This window comes from Astyanax mexicanus, chromosome 17 (assembly GCF_023375975.1).
Source record: "Astyanax mexicanus isolate ESR-SI-001 chromosome 17, AstMex3_surface, whole genome shotgun sequence".
NCBI classification, from domain to species: domain Eukaryota; kingdom Metazoa; phylum Chordata; class Actinopteri; order Characiformes; family Acestrorhamphidae; genus Astyanax; species Astyanax mexicanus.
The window spans coordinates 10,700,765-10,716,242 of record NC_064424.1 but is presented as its reverse complement, the minus strand read 5'-3'; the positions used below and the strand labels follow the sequence as shown (position 1 = coordinate 10,716,242).

The 15,478-nt window shown below is 37.2% G+C and overlaps 2 protein-coding genes across 2 annotated transcripts in view; both read right to left on the bottom strand.

Moving 5' to 3' along the window:
- The window catches only part of rab39ba (RAB39B, member RAS oncogene family a), a 175,672-nt gene that overhangs the window by 72,416 nt on the left and 87,778 nt on the right, over positions 1-15,478 (bottom strand). The window lies entirely within an intron of this gene.
- Positions 12,792-15,247, bottom strand: nhp2 (NHP2 ribonucleoprotein homolog (yeast)). The gene is made up of 4 exons (XM_007254122.4): positions 14,913-15,247; positions 14,715-14,784; positions 13,423-13,528; positions 12,792-13,276 (listed from the first exon to the last, which is right to left on the bottom strand). Exons 1-4 carry the CDS (start codon positions 15,064-15,066, stop codon positions 13,151-13,153), a joined length of 456 nt encoding a protein of 151 aa, XP_007254184.3. The 5' UTR covers positions 15,067-15,247; the 3' UTR covers positions 12,792-13,150.

The following is a 15,478-nucleotide window of genomic DNA, read 5'->3' as shown; positions in this document are numbered from 1 at the left end:
CGTATCATATGCCACCATGTCTGAACGAAACAGAGTAAACAAACACACACACACACACACACACACTGTAAAACTGAGCAGTCAGGCGACAGTCACCGCAGATCCCCCGTTTTCCGTGAATTCTGTCGTCTGGACAGGGGATTAGACTTACAGTTTAGAATTACAAGTTTTTGTGACAGGTTTGAGATCCTGCGATACTCGCAAGGGTGCTGCACCCAAACACACAAACACACACACAGTAATCGATCAAATCGGGCCAAAATGTCTCCTGAGCAAGCATAGTCATCACTCCGGCTCACAGCGTGACCAAAAAGAGGCCTACTTTAGCATTTATGGCGGCAGGGCCTTAATCTATTAGACTCTTATCAGCGCGTCTTCGTGCTTGAGAGGGATTATAACTGTCTAGATATCCGACAACAGCCTGTGACTAACCAGATTAAACTGTTTTCTCAAAATAAAACATTTTATAAGAGGATAAGAGGATTTATAAAGGATGATTTTTTTTATCACATGTACAATGCTCAAGTTCATAAACAACCATAAAAATTAATATGGTCTATAATATTGCCACACCACATCTTACTCCATAGATTTTCATTCAACTCTGTGACTCGAGCGTAATTACGCTGTGGTTAGTACACAACAGTACAATGTGGTCGAACCAGAACTTTTATAAAAAGTTTATAAAAACAAACACCTGCAGTGGCTAAAACAAAGTAAAGAACAGAAACGTGACTAAATAGACACAGAAAAAAGTGCAACAAGAATTACAACGCCCTGATTGACGTGGCTTCCAGACACTCCTTTACATATGCTGATGACGCATTCAGCTCAGATCACACAGACTCCGCTGGCTAGGCTCTGGCCTTCAGCTAAAGCCGTTTAATGTATGGAGCACAGGGGGAGGTGACTCTAGCTCAGTCTGAAGAAAGCCACAGTCACTGGCCCACCCGGTGGTCCTACCACTCCAGCTGTTCAGTAAAAGGGGTCTAGAGGCCTGGAGGACTTTCACTCAACCTTCAGAACAAAAATTAAATAAATGAACAAATTCACATTTTTTTTTATTTACAGTAAAAGTGCAATTGTGGTTGATTGAGTGACATTAACCTGACATCAGTGTCAGCATAATCATTATTAATCATACCTGGATTGTACTTAATTGAATAGATGTTGAGATTTGATAAATATTTTTTTTAAGTATTTGACTACATTCATTGAATTCTGTTAATTTCGTTGTAATGTGCATCAATGTAGACATAGCTCCATTTTTAATATTTATACATTTTGTTATATACATTGTTAATATTTCTTGGTATCATTCAACATGACAGAAACAAAGACAATATTCACCATTTGTGTTGGACATGTGTTGGAGTTTGGGCTCCACCTTTAACCCACCTGTGCAGTGAACACACACATACACACTAGTGAGCACACACACGCATACAGTGAGCACACATGCCCAGAGCAGTGAGCATCCATCACAGAATAGCTTGAAGAAAAGTGAGGGTTAAACAACTTGCTTAAGGAGCCAACAGTGGCAACTTGTATCAAACCTGGATATCCAATGTACTCAAAAAAGCATCAGAAATCTCTAACAGGTCAAACTGTTTTGAGCCAACATAATAACTGTCAAAAGTATGTAAACTAAAAGAAACAATTATGTTACTGTAATAATCTGAATGTATCACTAGGCCTGTCATAATATCTGTATTTATTTAGACAGAGTATTGTCCCAGAAATAATTGCCATTTCTGATCATTTAATGGCTCATTTAAACTGATAACAGCATAACAGCATACTAATGCAAATGCATTCTTTTATTCATTCACGTTAGAGGAATCTTCTTCTTAAGTAAATAATAAGATTGTTGTTTTGGGTATAGGTGGGTAATATTGACACAAGTAAAAAGGTTTGTTTGAGGTTATGTTCATATTCGGTACAATAAGCTGATTTGTATCACAGTTTTAATGAAGCATTAAATGACATTTCCATATTTTGTTCACAATTCTTCTGCTACTTTCATGTTCCTACTTGGAACAAATTGCTTTTACAAAGCAGTGCACTCTGACAAATAAATGTTCCTTAATTGTTCTTGGCCTGAACGTAAGGTTGAAGGAAATATTTGCATATTTGCAGAGCAACCCCCCTCCCTTGGCTCTTCAAAAAGCAAAAAAATGTACTTTTATTTAGGGTAAAGTGCAGGGTGGTTTGAGATGTAACCTAAGATAGATTTAAAACATAATGTGAGTATCAGAGAAAAGGTACATTTCACCGCTTCAGCCACGTGCTACCAGCAGCACAGCGCGTACCGAAAACCTGCCGTAACTGAACTTTGAGCCCGGTGTCACTGTGAGGTGAGTAAGCGGACGCGGGATGCTAAAGTTAGGTGGTGGCTTGTCACCAGCACTTTATCAGTTATCAGTAGCATTTCTCTCCGTTAGAACAACAGTAGATTGTGGCGCTGATCTCCGAGTGTAAAGTTTCAGTGCACTCAAGTGTAAAGCCGAACTGACAGGAGTTTATGAACTGCAAAGCTGTCAAAGTCATGGAACAAGCCCCCACAAGCCCCCAGTGGAGGGAGAGAACAGGTTGCCCCAAAGCCGTCCTGCAGGCCCACTGACACCCAGTTCACTTCTACTCCACACACACACACATATGCACAAATGTCACTCTTATGCAAATAAAGGTCAAGTAGTACTTTCTTTCCAGGTCTGACACAAATTTATATTTATGAAGATAACTGTCAAAACATTTTTCTTCTCAGAATCTTTAATCACACTCTTAAATCTCATCCTTCATTTGCCTTCATCTCTATTCAAATTCCTTTCACATTCTGAATCTGTCCAACCTCTATACATACTAAAATTATTATAATTTATTTTATTGAGAGGGAATATCTCTCCATCACTTCAACGGAGACAATGAGTGGATTTATATCTCCATACTGAGAATTATTGCTTAACAGTAGGTGATTAAATCAATAAATCTCTTGCTGCACCTGCTTCATCAACAGCACCTGCCAGCAAGATACACCACAGCACACTGCTTGAAACAGATATGGGAGGTGAAGGGTGGAGATGGGGGTGGGTTTAAAAGTGAAAGAGCGGGGCACAGAATGGGAACACCACAAGAACATGATTTATGAGTAGAGGAGTGGAAAGAAACTGAATAATCAGACGTTTGCATGATCTGTACGAGACAAATGTACAGTAATGCAGTGAGTGTGATGAAACCGTTGGCACAGAATCATTTATACAGCGTTAGAAACTTTAGTAACTACTGCAGCAGCTCTCAAATCTGAAAGTACATCTAGAGGTTGTGCATATTTCAGTGTTTCCTCTGCTCAGGAGATTTTTAGGACTAAAAAGGTGAAAAAAGGGTGATACAGAAGTAAAACCAATATATTATTAATTTATAAATAGCCATTTTTTTCTATTTTTTAAATAATTTGATGACTTATGCATGCTGCTTTTTTTAATGACTTTTGTTATATTAATGTAATAACTAATAACCAAAATAGCTCGGAATAAACATATTATAGAGAGCTTTAAGATTAATCTTTCTGAGCACGTCTTCTGAGCACTACAGCTGTCAAACCAGACCTAACACCTATAATGCAGATTTTTATATTTAAAAAAAGAGTAATATTTTTGGATGGCATGTCCTATTCATTTTCAAATTAAAAGTATGGATTCTGTCAGTTGTGTGTCCTATTTGTCTGTATCATATTTTTATTAACAATATCAATATTGAAATCTTCAGTACTGGTTGATATCGATTGCAATCTGATATTTTATATTTAAAATCTACTAGGCTCAAAGTTAAAGGAGAACTCCAGTGTAAAATGGACTTTTAACAGTTTGTCCAAACACCCTTCAGACTGGGTGACACATGACATAATTTGCCCTGATAAATCGCTTTTTACACCGATTTCCAGATCAAAGTAGCTCAACACCTCCTTGCAAGAATCTGGAGAGCCCTGACATTTAAAACGAGGCATTAAAAACTTAAAAAGTGCACAAGAAACTTATAAAAAAAACACTGTTTACCTTTTATAACGCTAGCTTCAGCTCTGTGTGCCGCCATCACTGTACTGATAATAACATAGAAGCTTTTTTAATAAGCTTCTTGTGCACTTTTCATTTTGAGTTATTTATGCCTCATTTTAAATGTCAGGGCTCTCCGGATTCTAGCAAGGAGGTGTGGAAAAGGAGCTTAATCAGGGCAAATTATGCCCTGTGTCACCCAGTCTTAAAGGTGTTCGGACAAACTGTTAAAATTTCTGGATCTCAGAACGCTGTGGGAGAACAGAGGTGTGCTATTCATCAAAGGTAAGTACTTTTTATCATGTTTTACTACAACAAAAGTCCATTTTACCGGAGTTTAAAGGAGTTCTCCTTTCAGACTGCTTCTAATAGAATGGGTTGCTCTCAGGAGCTCAGTGAATTCCAGAGTGGTATTGTGATAGAATGCAGCACCTGTGCAACAAGTCCAGTCGTGAAATGTCCTCACTAGTTAATATTCCACAGCCAACTGTCAGTGATATTATAACACAGTAGAAGTGATTGGGACTGAAGGCAACTGCTGAGGTTCATAGTGCTCAGAAGTTGCTAATTTTCTGTAGTGTCAATCGCTACAGACCTATATGAATGCCAAACTTCATGTGGCCTTCTTTTGGCCATGTGAATACTTTTGGCAATATAGTGTACGTGACTTTGACTTTTAACTAAACTTACATTGTCTGTACAAGGTTGGGTTTTGACGTGAACCAGAATGTCACTTTTAACGTTTGTCCAACATCAGTTTAACATTTCCTTTGACAGCAAACTAATGTCAAGTGCCTGCAGGCGTTCAATAAGTATTTAACTTCAGAAACTAAAAGATTTTTAGCTACAAAAAGCATTTGAACCTGTTATTTTTTAAAAACTGTGGGGTGTTATTAAGTTCAGACTCTGTAAGAAACCTAAACGTTTGCACAGGCCATATTGATTACATTGATTATGAATGAATGCATTACAATTAGCTAAAAATATGACGTTTTATGCCTGGTTCAGTACAGGGTCTGTGTTTTCTACTATTTCAGCCAGCTCTGAATTTGATTGAAGCCACTGATCTGCAAAAAAAAAAAAAAGCAGAATAGCAAGTGGCCTTCCCTGTTGGACCACTGTTTGTGCCTGGAGGAGACAGGAGGGAGAAGTGTCAGTACCGAGGGTGTCAGGGTGGCGCGTGCTGATGCCAGAGAGACGAGGGCAGGCGGCAGGTGTGCTGTTGACATAATAAACACTTGCAGGGACCATGCCAAACCCAAAATAAGACATTTCAACCTAACACTCCGAATTCCAAGAAGTGCAGTAGCTGGGCCCTGGTGCAGAAGAGGAAGTGCACCAGCACACGAACAACATCATCTGCACCACTGAAGTGCTTTGCCTGCATCCTCTCTTCTTTTCCGTCTTACACAACCAGGTCTGTACGTTAAGCAGGTCAGATTAGAGATGGAAAAAATGAGAGAAGGAAAATGTGAGTAAATGTGTGATGGGTAAATGAAAGAAGATATGAAAAAAGAAAACGAGCGAGCGAGGTTGTGAAAGAGTATCTGCACAGTGTTTTTATTTTGCGTGTGCTCCAATCTTCTTATCGTGTTCTTTTGACAACATTAATCATAATTATTGGTGCACATCACTCAATCCACAATCCATACCATAGTATAATGGGCAGTTAGAGTATCTATAAGAGCAACATATCTAGAAGAGGGCAATAACCAGACAGCACTAGCATCTTTGGACATGTCACAATCCAGTAAATGTATCCATAGCAGTATGTTAACTATTCTTAGATTCTAAAAAAAATGCAAGATAAGGGGGGGGGGGGGGGTTCTTCTCTTTCTTTTTTACTGGGTGACCCTTTATTAGGGTTAAAAAAAATAATTCTGAACCCTTCCCAACTCATCATCCCATCATATGTACACATATAGTACACATATATTTTATATATAGTTTGTTTAACATCAAAAGGTCACATTTTGAGGAAGTTTAATAGATTTATTCATTACTCATTGTGTCCGATATTTTTCCTACAGTCCCTAAAGTGCTGCTCGGTACTGCAGGGAGTCATTTTAAGTCTTAAGTCTAAGTTAAGTAAAATAGTAAAAAAAAAAGTTTAGTAATATAAAAGCTCAATTCAGTAAAAATAGTCTTTATAGTTTATAGTTTAACTGTTTTCATTGTTAAAATGATTAAACATTTAAAGAGTTCCAGTCACATTATTCACAGTATAGCATCACTACATACCCTTAATACCCAGGGACTATGTCTCACGACCCCCAGGTTGTGCATGTGTACGTACGTATATTTGTTATAAAAAGTGTTTGAAAGTGTTTTTGGTACAAGTATGTACACAAATGTTATAATCATGATAATGGAATAAAAATGTAATGTAAAATAGTGTATAATATATGCCTTTCAGAGCCCAGGGGCTTGCAGGTGGCCACGTCTAGGAATGTGTACACCAAAATACTGCCAAACTACAAAGGCCATTTAGTAAACCGATGGAGCTCTGATGGTGGTGTCATTGTGCCCCTGGACACAACTGACTCAGAGATGTGTACCTTGAAAGGTGTGTGATGTTGAGAGTAAACAGCAAAGCACAAGCCCAGCCACGTGGCCCATACGTCCTTTTGACTTTCCGGACTCTGACCTCTGGTCATCATAGAGGTAGATATAGATGAGTACCCATCCACTTAATATGCCATGTCTTCATCCATTTTTATCCAACATAGGGAGTTACAAACCTTTATTGCTCTTCATTTCCAGAACAAAATGGTAAAAAAAAAAAAAAATCCACATCTAAACGGCAAAATAATAAAATGCAAATCCATTGAAAATACAAAGAAAAAGAAAATCAGATTCAGTTATTCTGCGAAATGTGGAATAAAAAATAAACAACTTCTGGTGCTCTTCAATCTCACCCAGTCCATTAAAGCTCTCATCCAGGCTTTCACAGACTTCTAGGCTTATCGTCCTAAAAGTTCTTGGTGTTGAGTGTCTTCAAGTCTTTAAATCTGTAATCCATGGTAGTCACAGTAAGTATTTGAGCCGGTAGCTGACCTCAATGACTGACCCCCTTCTGATGGAAACTGCATTGTCATTGACTGCCAGTATTCTATTTTCTTCTTCAACATATTAGTCATGCTTCTTCCTTTTCTCCAAAAAACAAAACAAAATAAAAAAAAGCCCTGATTCTGGCTCATATCTTCCATAGCCATGTAAGTGCTGCTCTCAGGCCTCGTTGGTGTGACTGAGGGACTGCCTGCTCCTCTCCTGAGCTTTTATACATGATTTGGGTAAAATAAATGCTAAAACACAACAAACATCATGGGACCGAGAGCATTAATGGGTATTTCAGCATGAACTATTTAAGATGTCAACAGAGAGAAAACAAGCACCAAGGCCAAGAGAAATGAAAATCAGGAGAAGTGGTGTCTGTTTATCAGTTTCAACAGCTAACACACACTGTGTTTCCTCACTAAACACAGAGGCTTGATCCCTGCTGCTGCACTCACCTTGCACTGAGGCTGTGATTGAATGTGAAAAAGAACATTAGGTACTTATGTATTATGTATTATGTATCATGGGTATTAAAAAGAATTTATCCTTCTTTTATTTTAAACAACTGTCTGTACTGTCCAGAAAAGACAAGACATCTTCTGCAAGATGACATAAAGCATTGCTGTGAGGATCTATTCTATTGGAATTATTGCTTTATTTTTCTACAGAGATTAGACAAGCTGTGTGTGTGCATTTGCACGTCTGTGTCAGCAGCAGGTGCAACATAAAGTAGCTGAACGCATTCGTTAGGAGGGATGCCTACTAAGGGCGTACCATACCATATTATGATAAAGTAATATTGTGATTTTGAAAATATATTTCTATATTGTGATAATAGCCGTATTGTGTGCTGCAGGTGTTCATTTATCTGTATAATAGTTTATATGTTTGTAGACTGGTATGTACAGTATCAGTCAAAAGTTTGAACACACCCCTTCTTGTATATATATTTATATGTATTATTTTCTATGTTCTAAGATTAATATTGAAGACATCTGCAATTATAAAGTAAAAAAAAGTAGATAATAATACAAAATTTGTTTTATACTTTAGATTCTTAAAGATAGCACTTTTTGCTTTGATGCCAACATTGACCATTGGCATTTTCTAGTTTATCTTCTTTAATTTATAAGTCTTTAATATTAATCTACTGTAAATAATACAAATAGAGAACAGATATTAATGGCAATATGTGTTCAAACTTTTGACTGGAACTGTACATGCAATAAATATTCGGCATTTTAGGATTGTGGAAAAACTTTGGTTTTGTTAAGAAACCTTTTTTTTTTACAAGATAAATACACAGTTAAACTATATAATAGTTTTTAATACATTTATTTTTGCTGCATTAGTACATTATTGCAATACATAATAAAAAAAATATACATATATTTTTTTTCATATTATTGTTATTGCACAATATCATGATATTCATGCAGGGCCATATTGCCCACCCCTAATGGCCACAAACATATGTATTTTTAATTGAGGAACAGAGAATAAAAACAATGGTGAAACAGCGCCACACTCTGTTTAACAGCACTTATCACCAATCAACATACAGGCTCTTTCCCAGAGACAATACTGACATCTAGTGAGAAAGAAAGTGCGAAAATACTGAATTGTTTAACATTATATTTAATCTCTAGCTAGTTTGGGAAAGAATATAATCGATCTGTTTTTATTTTTTTGGTAAATCATAGTTTCAGTTGTTATTGCTTTACCAAGGAAATCTCTCCAGAAGCTGCAGTATGTTCAGAATTGTGCTGTCAGAATGTTGACCAATACCTCACTACGTGAACACATCACTCCTGTACTAGAGAAACTTCACTGGCTCCCTGTCCGAGTACGAATTGATTTTAAGACTCTTATTCTAACTTTTAAGGTGGTACATGGGACTGCTCCGGTCTATCTTTGTGATCTGGTGAAGTTTTACACTCCATCACGCAATCTTCGCTCTGTTAGCCCTTGGACATTACAGGAGCCTATCTGTAAGCTCAAAAGGATGGGAGAGAGAGCATTTTCTTTTAGAGCGCCACGATTGTGGAATGCTCTCCCTGAGGTCATTAAAAGTGCTCCTACCTTGGACTCTTTTAAAAAATTACTTAAAACTCATCTTTTTTCTTCAACATTTAAGAGTGGTTAAATGTTTTTGTTTATTTTGTTGTTGTTTATTTTACTAATTTTATGTAGCGCATTGGGTCTTTAGAAAAGCGCATTATAAATGTAAAGTTATTATTATTATTATTATATTATAGAAAAATAACCGAATTTTTAAAAGGGAAATATTATATATTTTGTATATTTCTGAAAAAACTTTTTTTAGGCTTCTGCTTATTTAAATACCCCTTCAACGTAAAAAAAAAAAAAATTAAAATCATTATAAAAATAATAATATTAATAATAAATGCATTGAATACATAAATAAAGTCAAAGTAATCATTTTTGGTATTACATTACATGCGATGCAATTGTACAGTTTGTGTTACAGTATTCTGCAACACTGTACTAAAAAACAATATATATTTTTATTGCACATTTTTATTTAAAAGGCAGACAATTTTGGATCATCAAGTTCTTGACACATATTTAGTTGATTACAATGTTTATAATCATGGGTACAAAAAAGGACTTTCACTGAAAAGCACTTTTTTGTACCTAAATATAAGGTACAGCCCCAGCGACAAGCTTTATGCTCTTTTGAGTACAAATATGTACTTAGCGTGTAGATATGCTCTCCTCTCTAGGAATTCTCTGATTATTCCAGCCATACTTAAAGGTGTGGCCACCAAAAACAACCTAGAGCAGTTTCTAGGAAAGGTGTGTGGGAGTGTAACTGTTACAGTAACTGTAGGCTATCTATCAGTAAAGTTTATCTCAACTAACCCCACAAAGGTTTTCACGGATACTTACATTTGCATCAGATTACTGAACTGAAGCTCAGCTGTGTTTACCTCTGGAACAAACCAGTTTACACTGGTCTCAGATTTACTACCATTTGGGTGCCTGTGTTAAGTGAAGTACATGTTTTTGTTTTAAAATGTAATAAGTAGAAGTACAAGTTGGTCAGAGGCATTAAGTGACTATTTGAAAGCACAAAAAAATATTTAGTATAAAAATAAAATTGATTACTTGAGGGGACCAGGGGCCACATTCACAATAGCCTAGATCAGGTTTTATGCTTAAGAAAAAAAGGCATTGTTATATGACAGTTATCTGCCCAAGATAATGGGGATCCAGTAAATAAATAAATGGCTATTTAAAATATTAGCAGTGGTTTAAGAGGATAGTTTATAATATATTTGAGCAGTAGTAGTAGTATAACCAACCAGAAGCCTTAATTCTATTTGAACATTTTAACTGTCACAAATGTTAGAGCAGAAGACGTTATATTACACTAAAAATCTCTTACTGATTGGAGAATTAGTTTAATGAACGTATGATAGTGCATCTTGGAGAGTTATTAAAAGTCATATTTAATTTTGATTTGAGTGTAATAAATGAGCTTAAGTGACTGTAGTGACACAGGCATTTATTCTAAAGGGGTAGAATCAAACTATCTGATCAATTGAGGGGGTATGGGATTTTACCACAGGTGGCCATGCAGCATCATGAGGAGATGATTTAGGCAAATGTCAATTTTGCCATAAACATTCTATGTTATGATAACTACAGGTGCTGGTCAACGAATTAGAATAATTTGAAATAGTGCAATCATGAAATTCTTTGAATGCATTTTTTGTGCAGAAAGCAAATCAGGTGTTCACCGCACCTGTCCTACTCGTTAGACTAATCACAGAACTCGTTACCTGGAAAAAAAATTGCTCAGCTGAGCTTTCCAAAAGGCCCATTTAGGCCATTTAACTGTGACACTGTTGTTTTATTGAATTAGAATAATGGAGAAACCGTTTCATTGAATTAGAATAAATGCTCAAATTTTTGTTTTCTGTGAAGAGTGTTCACTGTGCAGTATAAAGTCAGGGTTGAGTAGAATTTCTAAGTTGTAAAATCAATCATGGGTAAGCAGCGCGACCTCTCAACTGGAATAGTGGCTCAAATTCAAGCCCTTCGCCAACAAGGCTTGACCCAAACTAAAATTGCTGAGCAGCTTGGCATCAGCCAGTCTTCCGTCTGCAAAGCTCTCAAGAAAAACTGCAGCAAGCGCACCAACTGTTCCGGCGTCCGAAAAACTTCTGCTAGCGACAACAAGCAGCTGAGAAAGATCGCAGTCAGCAACCGGTTCAAGTCCACTTCCGAGCTCACCGACTTGTGGAACAAGCAGACCGGCGCTGACGTCTCCAGATCAACCACTTACCGTTGTCTGCGCGAACTCGGCTTCAAATCTCACGTTCCAGCAGTAAAACCGATGCTGAACAAGAAACAAATGGAGAAACGGCTGAAGTGGGCCAAAGAACACGGTGAGTGGACTGCTGAAGACTGGCAGAAAGTGGTCTTCAGTGACGAATCACGCTTCTGCATCTCCTTCGGTGACCAAGGTCCTCGTGTCTGGCGTCGTGGTGGCGAAACCTACAACCACGAGTGCGTGAAAAGATCCGTCAAGTTTCCCCAGAGCGTTATGGTCTGGGGATGCATGTCCGCTCGAGGTGTAGGGAAACTCTGCTTCCTCAAGAAGACTGTCAATGCTGCCGTATATCAAGATGTTCTGGAAACGTTCCTGATTCCGACTGTTGAGGAACAGTTCGGCGAAGAAGACTTCATATTTCAACAGGATCTTGCACCGGCTCATGCGGCAAAGTCGACCAAAGATTGGTTCACTAAAAAAACAGCTTGAAGTTTTGGCATGGCCGGCCAACTCGCCTGACCTCAATGTCATTGAAAACCTTTGGGCCATCGTCAAGCGGAAAATTCTCGACAGAAAGCCTACTACGCTGGACCAACTGAAGCAGAACATCGCCACTGCCTGGGAAGCTGTGAGTGCGGAAACTTGCGCCAAGCTGGTCAAATCGATGCCGCGGAGACTTCAGGCAGTCATACAAGCCAAGGGGGCAGGCACAAAATACTGAGAAAGTGATGATTGTAATTATAATAAAAATTATTCTAATTCAATGAAACGGTTTCTCCATTATTCTAATTCAATAAAACAACAGTGTCACAGTTAAATGGCCTAAATGGGCCTTTTGGAAAGCTCAGCTGAGCAAATTTTTTTCCAGGTAACGAGTTCTGTGATTAGTCTAACGAGTAGGACAGGTGCGGTGAACACCTGATTTGCTTTCTGCACAAAAAATGCATTCAAAGAATTTCATGATTGCACTATTTCAAATTATTCTAATTCGTTGACCAGCACCTGTACATTAAGTGAACAAAGTGTCCATAGTTTGAGAGTTGACTTGAGTTTTGTGTACTAAATTCTTTCAAATATTTTATCCTGGTTTTATTCATTTTTTTAGTGTAGACTTATCCCATTATTAAGAACAACAGCTGCTAAAGTGTTGCTCAATGTTTGCATATTTCTATACATGAATGACTGGAAAACACTGAAAAGACCAATGTCATACAATGACCAAGTCAAAAGCCCTGAACTTAATATGAGAATCAAGAATCTGTGAAAACTCACTATTTTTATTTTACTATTATTTTAAGAGCATATTCTGCAAATAAAATACTCAGTATGTGTGTTAGTGTGAATGACTTATTTCAGAACAAATAAAACTGACACTGTTGAAATCATTTCATAGATTTTACTTCAAAATAGTTCAGATATCTCAACACAAACATATCCTTTAGAGTCAAAATAAAGAATGAAAGCAAAATGCAACATTTCTGGAAAAACTACATAAAGTAGCTGTCTGTTTTTAACACCAGTACACAAAATACAGTCAACAGGTTTCAAAAGAAACATGAAAATCATATGGTCATTCTTTCAGCTGAATGGCAATTCCTGGGATTGCTGGTATTACAAAATGTCCATAAAGCTGTGAGGCCCATCAGGATGCCAGGCCACACAGCACATTTACAACTGTGCTGCCAAACATCAACATAAGGCAATAAATGTTCAAATGACACCAATGCAGACAAGCACACACTCAGAGGGGTTTGGGGAGGGCAGAGACTTCCTCCAGACACTCATCATAAGACTCCTTGTATTCATCGTGAGGTTTGATCATGATCACACAGGTGGGACGCTTTGAACCAGCCGAGGAACCCAAATCCTGCAGATGAAATGAAAGGCAGGTGTGTCACAAACTATTGCAAAGAGCATCACAGTCATATATCAATAGTTGTTTATCAAGTTGCTAAGTAATTTGTTAAGCTTAAAATACATCATAAACTGTACACCCAACATGGTCACACTCACCACTTTTGAGGGAATATAAGCATAAGGAAGGTTTCTGTCCTCACACATGACTGGCAAGTGGCAGTAAACATCAATCGGAAGTGTATCTCCAGCAAGCACCACAATCCTGAAAAGGACAGAAAACAAAAGTCGCAAATGTTATTTCTTTAACAGTCCTCAGAAAATTGTTTATTTAATAGCTTCCAAGGTGGTGGCTACCTTCACTATACTAATCTCCACGATTTCTTTAGCAGGGTAATGAAGGCTGTAGTCTATAAATATTCCATAATTGTTTAATGTTAGAATTTAATTAGTTTTTTTTTATTTGCATTTTAGTCACCAAAATTTTCCATAAAGATGGCTAGAAATGTGCTACAACTTGTGGCTAATTAATTTAAACTAACTTTTCTGTATTTTTCATTCATGTTTTCACATTTTCATTTAGAATTAAGGCTTTTGGTTGGTTTTACTGCTCAACTGTATAATAAATTATCACATTTTTTAATAAATGTCTATGGCAACTGTCATATGTTTTTGGAAAAAAGTAGCATCTACTCCTCCAGAGAGTAAACAGAGCGCACAGATCAACTGTTTTTGTAAAAAAAAATAGGTAGAGTCAGGTATTGTCAGTCTTGTTTAAGAGAAAAACCTAATCTATTTTTAAACACTTTGTGGTCGAACACTGACCCTTGGCACAATTACCCAGCCAATGCAAGGTTTTCTTGTTTTGGGAATTTTGCAGAACAGTGAGAACTCCAGGATCTAAAATGGAGTGAACCCACCTTCTACAGTCACACTTTAATTCCTTGCTATTGAGCCAAAAGAGCACATGGTTACGTATGAGTAAAGTTCCTTAAAGCACCCGGTCCATCATTTTAACTCAAGAAGTCCCTATGTGACACACATTGCAGAATAGTGGGTGAATGGATGTTACTTTTTCTGATCTTATTTACAAAATACAGGAGAAATGGGATAGGGCTGGAGACAAAAATAGCTCATTTATACAATGCATTTTCTGTTCCAAGCATTTCAACAGTTTAAAGGCTTAAATAAAATGTTTTGCTTTTCATAGAACTAGTTCTGACCTGACTTCAAGAAGAAAACAATAAGTGAGTAAATTGTTGTTGTGTCCTTTAAGTTACATGAAAGAGCTGCAAATTCAATTTATCAAATTCAATTTTAAAAATGATCAATATTCAGAAATTGGTCTGGGCTCTTATGGGTTTAAAATGTATGAATAGCTTGTCAGTTATGAGTTAGGAGTATCAGAAGTGACTGAGATTGACTTTAGATTAAAATAATCTGTATTTTACCCAGTCTCTCCTTTGTTTATGAACTTCTGCACTTCTTTAACTCCCCGGCGAATCTGTTTCAGCTTGGCCGCTGCAAAACAAAATAAAAAATTACACATTACAGGATCACTCAGGATCTGTCTCGTTCTTTTTATAAGTGTTATATACGTCTGTTAGCTTTTGGGGACTGAAAATAGAATGTTTGTTTGCTGTTCTCACCTTTTTTGACGCATTTATAAAGCTTTTTGCTGAGTTTTCTCGAGGCTAAAGGGTTCGCGATGGGGTTTATATTGGCTATTAAATCCTGGTAGGATCTCTCTGTGGCTCCAGCCTCTTCCTCAGTTGCGCTCTTCTCCTTCTTTATCTTCGTCATATTTAACACTGTGAAATAACGGCAGATAAACTGTTTATTGGGTTTTTAATGCAGTGTTTCGCCGCGCAGCAGCACAAACACACGTGTTGGAGCTGCGTTACTGCCACCAGAGACCCTTCCGCTCTGTCGCCAGCCTGCACTCAGTTTCTGTTCATGACCGCCCCTAGTGAACGGAGGACTGAACCTGGAGTTACCGAAGTACCATAGACATAATAAACATTTTTGTTTAATTAATGTTGTATACAATACAACTCAACAGCCTAAAACAGATACAATATTAGGTCAAATACACATTATATACAACCAACAACTCAAGCACATAAAAACAAAAACACAGATAAACAAACCTAAACAAACATAAAAAAGAAAAGTGGGATTCAAACAAAATCTAAAAGCTTCAAAACATCAATAC

Coding starts and splice junctions, on each gene's coding strand:
- nhp2 (XM_007254122.4), bottom strand. CDS start 15,066: ATGACGAAGATAAAGAAGGAGAAGAGCGCAACTGAGGAAGAGGCTGGA. Junction 14,785..14,912: donor TTATAAATGCGTCAAAAAAG/GTGAGAACAGCA, acceptor TTTGTTTTGCAG/CGGCCAAGCTGAAACAGATT. Junction 13,277..13,422: donor CTTATATTCCCTCAAAAGTG/GTGAGTGTGACC, acceptor TTTCATCTGCAG/GATTTGGGTTCCTCGGCTGG.